The sequence below is a fragment of the Trichomycterus rosablanca genome, chromosome 7 (genome assembly GCF_030014385.1).
Source record: "Trichomycterus rosablanca isolate fTriRos1 chromosome 7, fTriRos1.hap1, whole genome shotgun sequence".
NCBI lineage: Eukaryota > Metazoa > Chordata > Actinopteri > Siluriformes > Trichomycteridae > Trichomycterus > Trichomycterus rosablanca.
Genome location: NC_085994.1, coordinates 39241701 through 39256414, shown reverse-complemented (window position 1 = coordinate 39256414; position 14714 = coordinate 39241701). Strand labels below are relative to the sequence as shown.

At 44.0% G+C, this 14714-nt stretch overlaps 1 protein-coding gene across 2 annotated transcripts in view; it reads left to right on the top strand.

Annotated features, from left to right (window-relative positions):
* The first annotated feature begins 5414 nt into the window (after positions 1-5414).
* Positions 5415-14714, top strand: part of grk5l (G protein-coupled receptor kinase 5 like) — a 46144-nt gene continuing 36844 nt past the window's right edge. For both annotated transcript variants that reach the window (XM_062999494.1, XM_062999493.1), the window contains exon 1: positions 5415-6150. In XM_062999494.1, coding sequence (XP_062855564.1) covers positions 6099-6150 — 52 coding nt within the window. In that variant the 5' untranslated portion in view covers positions 5415-6098. The remainder of the gene's footprint in view (positions 6151-14714) is intronic.

Sequence of the window (14714 nt, the reverse complement as noted above, 5' to 3'; positions counted from 1 at the left end):
CTATGGTACAGTCCCGATCATTTTTAAACCTGTAATCTCCCAATGGAGCCTCACGTGGCTCTCCGTATGTGTGGGAACTCAGCACTGGCAGGTGATGAGAAGCGGCTGCAGATTGGACACGTGTAGGAGGGGGTGTGTAGTGATCCTGCTTGCCTTGATCAGATCAGGGATTGTGCAAGCGGGAGCTGGAAATAACTAAATTGGGAGATAAGGGGCAGTCCATGGGTGTAGAGCATAATGTACAGGAGACTCAAACTTACTACACTGGGTGAAAGATAAAATAATAATAATAAAGAAAAATGTGACACTTTCCAATTCCTGCTCGTGTAATTCCGTTTCCTACCACATGGTGCTGCACATCTGAAAGATTGAAGAGCTTTGAATCCTAAATAATGCATTAACATTTTATAGACACAAAATTTTCTGGTTTTGAAACCAAACACACCTCCAGCATCGGATGTAAGAAGTTTATCAGTTCCTAAAACGTGTCGTCTAACTTTTTTTAGTTCGTCCTTTATGCAAACAAACTTGCAGCATCATGAATTTTGCAGGCTGGTTTTTATTTCCTGTGAAACTCCAGCAACAGTCACGGTTCATCTGTAGGGTTCAGCATTTAAAAGTGTTTTAGTTTCATCCGTTTTTTGTTTTCGGTGTGGAAGCTTCTGGAACCCACTGAGACCTGCAGCAAGACCTACACACCTGATAATCACACAAATATGCATTAAAAATACCAGATTTTATCCAGTCGTGATTACTGGTTATAATGGTACTCTAATCAACATCCAGTTAGTGTCACTTTTTTGCTGTTCCAGATCACTTACAGGTTGTGAGAAGTGTTACTGGCACAGGAAACGTTCTTATTTACATTTAGATTTTCAGCATTTAGCAGACGCTTTTATCCAAAGCGACTTACAGTACTGTGACAGTATAGTCTAAGCAATTAAGGGTTAAGAGCCTTGCTCAAGGGCCCAACAGTGGCAACCTGGCGGTGGTGGGTTTAAACCAGCGACCTTTTGATTACTACTCCAGTACCTTAGACTGCTACTGCTACTACTACGACTGCTTCTCAGTTCTCAGGTGCAGAACCGGAAAGCGGTTGCTGCATGCACTGAAATAAAAGGTCATTTAAATTCTGTGTAAAATCTATTGCATGCTTTTTTTCCCCTCAATAAGGATGAAAAGAATTGTATATACTGTATATACACACACTTTATGGACAAAAGTATTGGGACACCTTTTCTAATTATTGAATTAATGTGTTTTAGCCAGAACAACTGCTAATAGCTGTAATAAATCATTTATATAAATAACATTTTATGCTTCTAACTACCTAAACAATCTCTATAAAGACATGAAGAAAAACTCGGTTTAAATACACTCCAGTGTCCTGCACAGAGCCCTGACCTCAGTCCCACTGAACAGCTTTGAATTGAACCGGAACATCAACTAAGGCTTTCTTGTCTTTTCAAAATCACACAGATTTCCACAGACATACCTCAAAGTCTAGTAAGAAGCCTCCTTATACGAGTGGCTGTTGTTCTAACCAATTTTTCCACTGGACGGAACCCTGTGGTACGGTGCCCAGATAAACAGGAGGGTTGTGTCAGGAAAAGGATCTGGTGTTAAAAACAGTGCCAAATCGGCCGCTCAGGTGGCGCAGCGGTAAAAACACACGCTGGAACCAGAGCTGGAATCTCGAATAAATTGTATCAAATCTCAGCTCTGCCTGCCGGCGAAGGATGAGCGGCCACATGAACAACGATTGGCCTGTTGTTCAGATATGGGCGGGACTAAGCCAGATAGGGTCTCTCTCTCATGACTGGTGCAGTTATAACCTCTGCTGGCTGATTTATGTCTCTCCGTACACAACGCTGAGCGGCACTGGCACTTGTCAAAGCGTAGGTGATAAGATGCATACGGCATGCTGCCCACGTGTCGGAGGGGGCGTGGGTTAGCTCCGTTCTCTTCAATCAGAGCGGAGATCGGCATTGGTGGAGAAAAAGCATGACGCAATCGGGTTCCAAGTCCGGTGGAAAAAGGGAATATCCGGGCACATACCAGGTGTAAGCTAAGGAGACACTGTACTTCACTTCAAGACTCCAAAAGTCAGGATCATTAAGAGACATCTTTAATAAGAACATCTTTATTTGTCATATAAATGTATACAGTTGTTTGGAAGCTGGGGTCAGAGAGCAGGATCAGCCATTGTACGGCCCAGGGTTAAGGGCCTTGCTCAAGGGTCCAACAAAGGCTGCATAGCAGAGGTTGGATTTGAACCGACAATCTTCCAAATGATAGCCCAAAGCTCTACCCACAAGGCTTCCACTTGAATCCTTTTATAGTCATTTATATTAACAAAAATAAGGCAGTGAAAGCTCGGTGGTAAATTTACTGGTCAGGTAGTCAGAAGGTTGCTGGTTCTAGCTCCACCTCTGCCAGGTGTTTCAGTGCGCTCTTAGTGCCAGTCCCAAGTCTGAATAAAATAAAAAGAGCTGCGTCAGGAAGGGCATCTGGCGTAAAAACTGTTCCAGGTCTGGTATGTAAATGATTGGTTTGCCCAGTTAGGTTTTAGATATGGTGCTTGTGATCTGTGGCGAGTGCTTTTGACCAGTTGCCGCACCCATATGGCCCACTTCAGTTCACTTGGTCCCTGGTGGAGAAGGGTAGGCAAATTTAGCATGGGTGCTCAGGTGCAGTTCTGTACGCGTCACTGGCACTCTATTGGTAATAGAAACAACCACTAAATGTGGTGTGTGGATTTAAAAACATGCCGTACCACAGGGTACCGTGCAGTGGAAGAGGGGCGCGGGTAACCTACAGGTCTTAGCATGAGGGTTTGGTTTGGTGGTGGGTGCTACATGTTTCAGCTTTTTAAAATATAACAGTGGAGCTTTAAGTGTTGAAAGGGTCATTAATATTCGGACACGGTCCTCTGGAAGCCCCTGTTTGCCCTGCAGTGCTTGTCTGTTCCAGGTCGAGGTGATTTAGGAGCATTGTTCAGCTTGTTGGAGGGACCGAGTGCAGGTTGAAACCGAGCCTGTAGAAAACCCCCTGTAGGTGAAAGGAGGGAGGGTTGGGTTGGGTTGGGTTGGGGGGTAGTTTGGGAGGGAGGGTATGAATGTAGTTCACAGATCAGATATCCTGGAGCAGGCATGCATGCACGTCCTGCGTCACAGCTGCATTTGCACACGCCCTTTTCTCCACTTAACAAGAGGAGCCACTCTGGGTTGCCAGATTGAACCTTGCAACTCCACGTTTGGCTGTTTCTGCTTAAAAATTTTGGTTGTGTATATGTGATTTTGGGGCATGTCTGTTGGAATTTGTGCACATTCTGATGCCAGGCACCTATGATGGACCAGAAGGCCTGATTTGAAATCACCCTTCCAATTCATTCCTAGGTTTTAATAGCACAGAGTCCAGTTATTGTCATCTTGGACGTCCCATTGTTTTCAGGGAAACAGTCAAACGGAACAGGAAGGAGTCTTTTCTTAAAAGGTTACCACAAAGTTTGAAGCTTTTTACATATCCAGCAATCTCATTATCTAGCAGGGGCTGTCCACATACTTTTGGCCTTAAAGTGCCATTAATTCAACACTGTATTCTAGTGTATCATAACATTCTATCCAGTCTTTAGAACACTATAAGTTCTATGAACATCACTGCTAATGCATTACCGTAAAGTTGTTCCACAGAATGTTAGCTTAGCAATTGTTACATTTCCAAATAAAACTGGGCACTCGAGTGGCACAACAGCTTAACACGCTGGCCCACCACCCCGGAGAGTCTAATCTCCTGAGTTCAAGTCTGAGCGGTGCTTCCGGTCTGTCCGGGCGCTCGACAGACACAACTGGTCGTGACTGAGAGAGAGCAGGTTGAATATGGTCCTCTTTACATGCTATGTCTCTGTGAGAAGCCAGCGCTGGCTGGTGTAAACAAACAGCCGGCAACTTGACATGTCCACTGCCCTCTTTGGCTTGCGTGGGGGTGGTGCAAGTAGCAGAGGAATTACTACAGGGAAATGGAGATGCTTAAATTGGGAAAAAGGGGTCATTTTACTCACAGTTGTGCTTGTTTTGAGAGCTAAACTCCTCACGGACACACTGTGATGGAGGAAAGGACCAAACCCACACATATATATATATATATATATATACTGTATATATATATATATATATATATATATATATATATATATATATATATGTATATATTCAGCATTTAGCGGATGCTTTTATTCAAAGCAACTTACAGTACTGTGACAGCAGGGCCGGCGCTAGGGGGGGGCTGAGGGGGGCATTGCCCCCCCAAATTGTGTCTTTGCCCCCCCAAGCACAATGCAAGCAACGGCTATTTTTAAAATGATCTCTGAACCAATCACAAAAATGCATTTTGTTTTACAGTGTGAAGATATTTCCTTGCTTATTCCTGATTGGCTCTTTGAGTCATATAAAAATCGGCAGACTGCCCCAAACAGTTCAGTTCGGCAGTATATGCAGTATATGTTCTGTTAGTGTGAGCGAGAGGCAGGTATACTGGTAAACACTTTTTTTTTTACAGAATTAGTATTCTTTTGTTTTCTTTATATTTTAATTTTCCAATAATATAAATATTCTCACTCATTCCTATTTCCACGTTTGAATATTCTCAGTCTGTGTGTAGGTACATTTGTCAGCTTTGACTTAAATTTGTATTAAAGCCTTTCAAGAAATAGAGTTGTTCTATTAGTAATGGCAATTTAATTAAGGGGGCGTATTAAAATGAAATACAATTAGATAATCTTTTTTCTCCATTTACATAATCAACATGTATTTTTTAATCATTGGGTTTTAAGTTTAAGTTCGAAAACATGCATTTTTATTTCTTTACCTCATACATCACTTTAAGCCAGTATCAATAGCTTGGCTGTCATCATTCATGCACAAATCAAGCCTTGAATATATTTCTGGCTTCAAAAACATGACTATCAACATGCCCCCTCATTAGGTTTTACTGCCACCCCCAAGCAAAGCAGTCCAGAACCGGGGCTGTGTGACAGTATACAGTCTTAGCAATTGAAGATTAAGGGCCTTGCTCAAGGGCCCAACAGTGGCAACCTGGCAGTGGTGAGGCTTGAACCGGCAACCTTCTGATTACTGGACCAGTACCTTAACCACTAGGCTACAACTACCCAGGTTCTCAGGGCTCGATTTTTGTGCAGCATTCATGATATGAAGACATGATGTTTTTTCTGAATTTTGCATTATTAAATCTGACCAATCAAATTCAAACTAAACTACATATGTGTGGATTGTGTCGGTCCTCCGATTTGTTGGCTCTGGAAGCGATGTCCACGGACCTGGCAACCCTGGAGAGCGCTGTAAAAGAACATGGCAACCTGTGAGCAGCTCCATATGCCATTTATCTGCTGGCTCTGGCTTCCATAGGTGGCAGTGTGTGTGTGTGTGTGAGAGAGAGAGTGTGTAAGTGTGCGAGTGTGTGTTCGAGGTTGGCGTGTATCCGTGAGTGTGTACGCGAGCGTGTGTGTGTGTGTGTGTGTGTGTGTGTGTGAGAGAGAGAGAGAGGCAGAACAAGGGAAACGCGGCAGAAGAAACGATGGTAAAGTGAAAGCAGAAAGGCCTGGAGAGCGCGCACACCGGGGATTACTGACACCGGGGGCACGGATTTGGGAAGGAAGGCCAGGATCAACCTTCATCCTCCTCCTCCTCCTCCACCTCCTCTTTCTTCTCTTTCTGCCATGCATCATCATCATCATCATCAGTAGGAGCGGAGGATGTAGACCCTCTCTCGGCCTGCTCTCTCAGTACTACCCTGATCGTGAGCTGAATGGGACTGGTGCGTCCGCGTCTGCGTTTGGATTTGGCGATGCCCCGTGTCCCGGAGCGCACAGACCCGGAGCGTGTTCGCGCCTCGGCGGACGGTCCGAGTGTGAAATGGAACCGGCTTTATTAGGCTTCGATTGGGATTGTGCTCGAGTGGATCGGAATTAAAGGCAAAGCGGCCTGGGAGGAGCCTCGCTGTGTGTCCTGCAGCCACCGATCTGAGATCTTTCACATAGCGACCGGAGCGGGATTGTTCTGGACTGGTTCTGCTGGGCTTTGATGGAGCTTGAGAACATCGTTGCTAACACGGTGCTCCTAAAAGCGAGAGAGGGTAAGTGCTCCCCCCTTTTTCCCCCTCCCCACACCTCCCTTCCGTTCCGATTAATCGATCCGAACCCGGGTATGGTTATCAGATCGCGCTGACATCACGTTTGCGCTCCGAAATGTTTCTCATGATGTAATCGGACTTCTTCAGTTGGGTTCAATAAATCAGGAGGAAGGGGGGCGGGCGGGTTTGGAACGTTTCGTCCGAATTTTGGAACACTCGATCCGTTCTGTGGAACGCTTCAGGCTCATTCTGCACCAACATTCTGCAGGAGATTTCCGACCTTCTGTACCTGCTGATCTGTTCCACGTTTATCCATTGTTGGAACGCTGGATCCAGTCTCTTCTGTTCTCTCTGTTCTGCGTAACGTGCTAACGTTTTAGTATCATCTGTGTTACATTATTATCCAACCCAGTAACACTGTTTTCCATCTGATCTTAGAAACACTGTATATGTTCCATGATCTGATCCATTAGAACGTTGCTATGTTGTATCTGATCTTTGGAACACTGTATCCAGTTTTCCTCACGTTCTATCCATCGATGGAACATTGTACCCAATATATCCAACGTTCTATCCATTATTCGTAACATTCTTGTTCTGTGGAACGTTTCAGTATCATCTGGTAACGTTTTAGTACGTCTGTGTTACATTATTATCCAACCCAGTAACACTGTTTTCCCATCTGATCTTAGAAACACTGTAAATGTTCCATGATCTGATCCATTAGAACTTTGCTATGTTGTATCTGATCTTTGGAACACTGTATTTAGTCTTCCTCACGTTCTACTCACTGATAGAACAATGTTCTGTTCGTTCTTTGTAACATTCTTATGTTCTGTGGAACGTTTTAGTATGATTAGGTAACGTTTTAGTAACTGTGTTACAGATTATTACTGTTTTCCATCTGATCTTTAGAACACTGGATCCAGTTTTCCTCAGGTTCTATCCATTGGTGGAACGTTGTATCTAATCTCTTCTACCTTTTTCCCGTTCTTTGTAACATTCTTACGTTCTGTGGAACGTTTTAGTACGTATGTGTTACAAATGATCCAACCCAGTGACACTGTTTTCCATCTGATCTTTGGAACACTGTATATGTTCCATGATCTGATCCATTAGAACGTTGCTAGGTTGTATCTACTCTTTGAAACACTGAGTATCCAGGTTTCCTCACGTTCTGTCCGTTCTTTGCAACATGCTTACATTCTGTGGAACGTTGTAGGTATAATTTGGTTATGTTTTGGTATGTGTGTTACAAATGATCCAACCCAGTAACAATGTTTTCCATCGGAGCTTTAGAACACTGTGTATCCAGTTTTCCTCACGTTCTATCCGTCGATGGAACATTGTAACCAATATCTCCAACGTTCTATCCATTATTGGTAACGTTCTTGTTCTGTGGAAAGTTTTAGTATCATTTGGTAATGTTTCCAAACATCTGTGTTACATTATTATCCAATTCAGTGACACTGTTTTCCATCTGATCTTTGGAACACTGTATATGTTCCATGATCTGATTTATTAGAACGTTGCTATGTTGTATTTAATATTTAGAACGCTGTATTCAATTTTCCTCATGTTCTGTCCATCGATGGAACATTGTACCCAATATCTCCAACGTTCTATCCATTATTCGTAACATTCTTGTTCTGTGGAGTGTTTTAGTATAATCTGGTAACGTTTTCGAACGTCTGTGTTACATTATTATCCAACCCAGTAACACTGTTTTCTATTTGATAATTGGAACACTGTATATGTTCTATGATCTGATCCATTAGAACTTTGCTAGGTTGTATCTGATCGTTGGAACACTGTGTATCCAGTTTTCCTCACGTTCTGTCCATTCTTTGTAACGTTCTTGTGTTATGTGGAACGTTTTAGTACCTGTGTTACATATTATCCAGCCCAGCAAGACTGTTTTCATTCTGATTATTGGAACACTGTGTATCCAGTTTTCCTCACGTTCTAGCCATCGTTGGAACATTGTATCCTGTCTTTAAAACGGCCTATCCATTCTTCGAAACATTTTTGTTCTGTGGAACGTTTTAATACGTCTGTGTTACAAATTATCCAACCCAGTAACACTGTTTTCCATCTGATTATTGGAACACTATATGTTCCATGATCTGATCCAATAGAACACTGTGTATCCAGTTGTCCTCAGGTTCTGTCCATTGGTGGAACGTTGTATCTAATCTCTTTAACATTCTATACGTTCTTTGTAACATTCTTACATTCTGTGCATTGTTTTGGTAATGTTTTAGTGACGGTGTTGCGTATTATTTAACCCAGTAACACGGTTTTCCATCGAATCCAGCCTTTCCAACATTCTTTTTGTTGTTTGAGTAAAATTCCATCTGATTTGTTACTGGATGTTCTATCCAATCTGTCCAGCATTAGATCTTTGTAACATTTGATTGTTCTATACAGCCCTAAAAGCCACCAAATTTAATCCCTGTCCTTTATTTCTGCCAGTCTGATCCTTCCAACAATCCATTTATTACTGTAACATTGTAATCAGATCTGTATAACATGTCGTCGGTGCTGGTAACATTGTGTCCGATCTACGACGTTTGTTTCTAGTGGTTCCTCCACAGTACCAGTCCTTTGCAACCTTTAATCCATTTCACTGTAACGTGCTATCGATTGTTGGAATGTTTGATACAATTTTTACGTTGTACAGTGTTACGTTTCGTCTAATATAGTAACATTTGTGTCTGATCTGTCTTACATGTGGATGTGCCTGGATTCTCTAACTTTTAGCCATTATTCGTAGCGTTCTGTTGGATAAAAATGAAAATATAAAATAGCCCAAATTTTAAAGACAAGATAAAATAAGCAGGCAGAAACATAATACCTATCTATCCATAAAATGACACGCACGTGTTAAACATGGCATTTAAATCCAAATAAATAAATATTTGAACCTTGGATCTGATCTTTCTAACGTTCCACAAATTTTGCTAGCATTGTTAGATATGTTAGACCTTTGCTGTGTTGTATCTGATCTTTGGAACACTGTATAAGTTCCATGATCCGATCTGTTAGACCTTTGCTATGTTGTATCTGATCTATGGAATCTTTGTATATGTTCCATGATCTGATTCATTAGAACTTTGCCAGGTTGTATCGGATCCTTGTGGTGTAGCATCCAACTGTTTCAGTGTTTGGTGTATTATTCAAAACATCAGTACGCAGTGTGTTAGTGTGTGTGTGTGTGTGTGTGATCTGTGGTTTATCTCCATTTACATTTTATTTAAAGCGACTTACCAACTGTGACTGAATACAGTGCATGCAGTTGAGGCTTAGGGGCCCTGCTCAGGGGTCCAACTTAGCAGTGTTCGGGCTTGAACCATCGACCTTCAGATTACAAGTCCAGTACTGTGTATGAAGCGATGGCTGCTGCTCACCGCTACCGTCACTTCCTTCCACTTTACATTAGTACAGCAGGATGTAGCCACTCGAACCTGTGCACGTTCTGCGCTGTAGCGATGCCAGTGAGTGTCGGATCATCGTGGATGGTCCTGCTGAAGCCACACTAACCACCGCTTCCTATAATGAAGAGCGTGGAACACTTGTTCAGTGGTTCAGTAGCTGGGTCAGAGTGCACGTCGGATGTTTGTGGTGTTCCGCACGTGTGTGTGGATCTGTAGTGCGAGTACGGGAGCGTGGGTCGCACCTCCATGCGAAAAGGGGCAAAGCCGCCACCCCGCTGGAATCCAGAGTCCCCGGCTGCGGCCCAAATCACGTTCCGCCTCCTGATCTGATTCTGACGGGCTGATACTGACCCTAAATGCTGGATTGTTTCAGATTAGATGGGACAGTCCTCGTTCTGATTCACTGATCTGAGGCTTGAACCAGCAGCCTTTTGATTTCTAGTTCAGTACCTTAACCACTAGGCTACAACTGCCTCTGTTCTACCTTTTTTTTTTTTTTTTTTTTAGCATTTTACATAACCCACTCGCATTGAGTCGGCCTGGTTTCTTTCAGCATGTCTCTATCACTATAAAAGCTTTGAGACTGGAATTAGATGTTACTGATTTGACCTGCGATGTGTTACCTGCACGTTTGACAGATGTGGTCATTCAGGACCATCAGTAGATTCGTACAGTGATGAAATAATGAATCACCCCTCTTCTGATTGGCTCTTGATGCATTTCTGTCACAGCTACTGATTCTAGACATGATCAGCCATGTCGGTTGTGGAGGCTGGGGGTAGTGGAGGATGGTTGAATAGCCTATCCACTTGGAGGTGCATCTGTCAGTGCGCGCTCAGTGCTTGACCCAAGACTGGATCAGTAAAAGCGTCCAGCGAAGCAGGTTTGCCGACCAGAATGATCCTCCTCAGCGTTCCCTAAAGATATATAAGAGCGACATACTGGCTCTGTGTAAAATCTAGTTACTTAATCACCCGGGTTTATCAGACGTACACACCCAGCACTGATTACTGCGGCCATGTTTAATCTAATCATTCATTAAACAAAACCTTTCCAGCAGTGTCAAGTGGCTAAAAAACACAGCGAGCAGGAAGAGGAAGAGATGAGCGGGAATGCATTTTAGCACCTTTCAATATGGAAAAGGTGAAAAAGCTATTTGTAATGCTCTGGGACTCCAGCGAATCGCAGTGAGAGCAGTGAGGCAAGCCTTGCAGCCTTAGATAAGGTCTGCTTTCATGTTTCTAACGCTGGAAATGCCAGAAAACGTGATGGACCCCAAGCCTTGCCTGTAAATGCAACAGCAGCATGTTGGGGGTTCGCCATCTGGTCTGTCCTCCCTCAGGCACAACCAGTTTTGTCTGCAAAACCCTGCGTAGGAGAACATGTTCAATGATTTTTAGCCAGAAAATGAACTGAACATGGATTCTGACTGGGTGATCAGGGGTGGGATGTGTATGGGGGGCATGATCACACCCCTGTGTTGGTACCAGTCAGAATCCATGTTCCGAGAGACGGAATAAATGAGCAGTCCATAATTTGGGGATAAATTGACTACAGAAACCTACTTTTGAAGTTTAAAGTTTGGTTTAGTGTCTATTGTACATCCTGCCATTTAGGACGTACACGATGTGGCCAAAAGTATACGTACGTCCCTCCTAATCATTGACTTCCACTGTTCATGAAGCCAGTTTGGTATGGAGGCGCTCTAATGGCCTTCACACAGCCTGGATCTTAACACGTTTGGGATGAATTAGAATGCTGAATGCTAGAATGCTGAATGCTGACCAGAGCCTGTTATAGCTGCAAAGAAGGATTGTCTGTACAGTTTAAACTCATGATCAGGTGTCCGCACACTTTTGGCACCCGTATTTGAGATACGTAAGTGTAGCCGTCCACCGTCTCCATCTGGGAGCCAGACTGGCAGCTTGTACCCTTTATGTGATGCACAGGGCATCATGGAAACACTAACGGTTCTCGGCCCGGCCGCGGAGGGGAGGAGAGACGGAACGCGGGTTCGGCCGCCGCTGACGTCGGACGCACACGTGAGTTCGGTTTGTAAGCCGGAGCCGCTCGCAGTCGTGGGAAACGGATTCCAGAAGTTCAGTGGAAACTTGTTGGCCCGCGCGGAGCTCATTCGTCTTCCTGTCTGGGGCGAGAGCGGCGCAGGGACGGAGGGTTTGGGATGCCAACGTCCGGCGTCTCGAGCGCCGCGTTCTTTCCAAAACTGAAGATTGATGATGGCGAACGGTGGGTGGAACAGGCGTTCATTGTCTTCACATGGAACACGAGCGCGGTGTTATTTACTGCTGCTGGACGGGGAATAAATAGAGACACAGCAGGTAGTGTGGGTGCCGCAAAGACAGCAGGGTCCCGGGGACTTCAGTTCGATCCTTCACCTGTTCTCACCATGTTAGATTCTCCAGTTTCCTTCCCCTACACGATGCGAATCAAAAATCTGTCCGTCTGTCCATATACATACAACATTAAAACCACCTCCATGTTTCTACACTTACTGTCCATTTTATCAGCTCCACTTACCATATAGAAGCACTTTGTAGTTCTACAATTACTGACTGTAGTCTATCTGTTTCTCTGCATGCTTCGTTAGCCCCCTTTCACCCTGTTCTTCAATGGTCAGGACCCCCACAGGACCCCCACAGAGCAGGTATTATTTAGGTGGTGGATCATTCTCAGCACTGCAGTTACACTGACATGGTGGTGGTGTGTTAGTGTGTGTTGTGCTGGTATGAGTGGATCAGACACAGCAGCGCTGCTGGAGTTATTAAACACCTCACTGTCACTGCTGGACTGAGAATAGTCCACCAACCAAAAATATCCAGCCAACAGCGACCCGTGAGAAGCGTCCTGTGACCACTGATGAAGGTCTAGAAGATGACCGACTCAAACAGCAGCAATAGATGAGCGATCGTCTCTGACTTTACATCTACAAGGTGGAACAACTAGGTAAAAGTGTCTAATAGAGTGGACAGTGAGTGGACACTGTGTTTAAAAACTCCAGCAGCACTGCTGTGTGTGTGTGTGCCTTTAGAAGAGATGCAGTTACAGAGTTACAGAGACGCAGAGTTCACAGTATCGCTATAAGTGATTCATTGATTCATGAGTTGATTCGTTTTTATGTGAAGCGTAAGTTTCTCTTCTCAGTTATCTCTCCGTGTTTACTGTTAATAATTAAATGTCGTGGTTTTAAATAAACACCAGCTACTACAGAACAGATGATCCTGAACTAACAAATTTGGTAATGAATAAACTTTTGCCTCGGATTGGCTCTGTAACGTTTTCTGTTCTCATCTACATCACAAGTAAGAACCGCTTACGATTTACCAAAGTGAACCAGGAGTTTATATAACGTGCTGATAGAATCGACTCAGATGTGACCGGGTTGAATTATCTTTTTAAAGTAAATATTACAATCAGCAGAATTACATCGTAAGAGCTTTCACGATGGTTTCTGTACGATGGTTGATGAATGGTGATGTGATGGTTGGTGCTTCGTAGCTCAAAGTCTGGATCAATCCACTGAGCTGTTAAATTAACATGGTCTTTATATATCACACGATCGGATCGGCTACTTTTAGGAAATATCGCCGATAGCATATTTTGATTAAAAATCGGCCGATACCGATTCGTAGCCGATCGATCGTCCCATCTCTAGTTGTGACAGTATACAGTCTAAGCAATTGAAGGTTAAGGGCCTTGCTCAAGGGCCCAACAGTTACACACTGTATGGACAAAAGTACTGGGACACCCAATGTCGTTCTTTAATTCATGTGTTTAAGCCACAACAATTGCAAACAGATTTAATATATTAATGATATAAAGGAAATTGTGTGCTTCCAACTTGGCAGCAGCAGTGTAGGGAAGGCCCTTGTTCCTGTTCCAGCATGACTGTGTCGCTGTGCAAGCTCTATTACCTCAGCCCTTGGATGATCTGGAACGTGGTAGTAGAGGCCCGGTGATACACTGGCGTCCTGTCTGGGTGCAGTACAGTTACTGTGTGTTATGTAGTAGTAACTCCAATGACCTGCTTAAAGCCCTGATTTCAACTTTATTGAATTGATCTCAACTTGATTGAATTGAAATCCTGACTGTGAGCCTGGGCTTCTCATCCAGCCACAGTGACTGATTTTCTAAATGATTTCTTGACTGATTGGGCAGAGAGGAGTGGAGACTGTTGTAGCCTCAATAATGTGTATGGTTTTGGAATGGGAAGTCCATCAAGGGACAGTGGTATCCTAGTGGGTAGAGCTTTGGGCCAGCAATTGAAAGGTTGAGAGTTCGAATCCCAGCTCTGACATGCAGCCACTGTTGGGCCCTTGAGCAAGGCCCTTAACCCTCTAAGCTCCAGGGGCGCCACACAATGGCTGACACGGTAATGTAGTCGCACATGAGGTATCTGGACAGCGTTTCATTTACCGTTCATGATTGTACCTCAGTAGGTCGATCGTTCCTCTCGGTCGCTGTTCGTGCTTCTGGGTCACAAAACATCGAGTCGTTGACTTTCAGACGCACGTTCTGCCGACCCTGTGGCCTGATTCATTACCCACAATCCCCTGTACATTCAGTTCCTCGCATTGTTTTTGCTCTTCGGCCAGAGTTTACCATAAATGAGCAGGTTTAGTCGGGAGGAAGTTGTAGGTTTATATACAGAGGGTCAGTCTGGACCCGAACGCTAGCCAGGCGTGTTTGGCTGATCTGGACACGGAATGCATTCACCCAGGCTGGAAGACTCCTGGTCCTGGTCCAGTAGTTTTTCCTTTAAATAAGTCCCGAAAGTCTAAACGAACCCCTCAGTTCCTCTGACACAGGGCCAGTGCTGCTACTTCAGGGAACCGCTACATGTTTTGGAATATTTCTGTCTTTATATGTTCTACGTCAGTTAGCGCTTCAAAACTGAGTGGTCCCTGCACACAACAGGCATCTGGTAATCTGAAAGGGTAGTGGCTAGCACGTGCTTCCTCCAGGACACCTGCAATTACCATGGTCATTAAAGAAGGGCCTAACTGCTTCTATCCATAAGACACTAAAGATCTCAAAATCATGAATAAGTAGTCGTGATCAATTCTTAGACATGTCCAGTTCCCTTATCATGCATGTCCGAGGAAGATACTG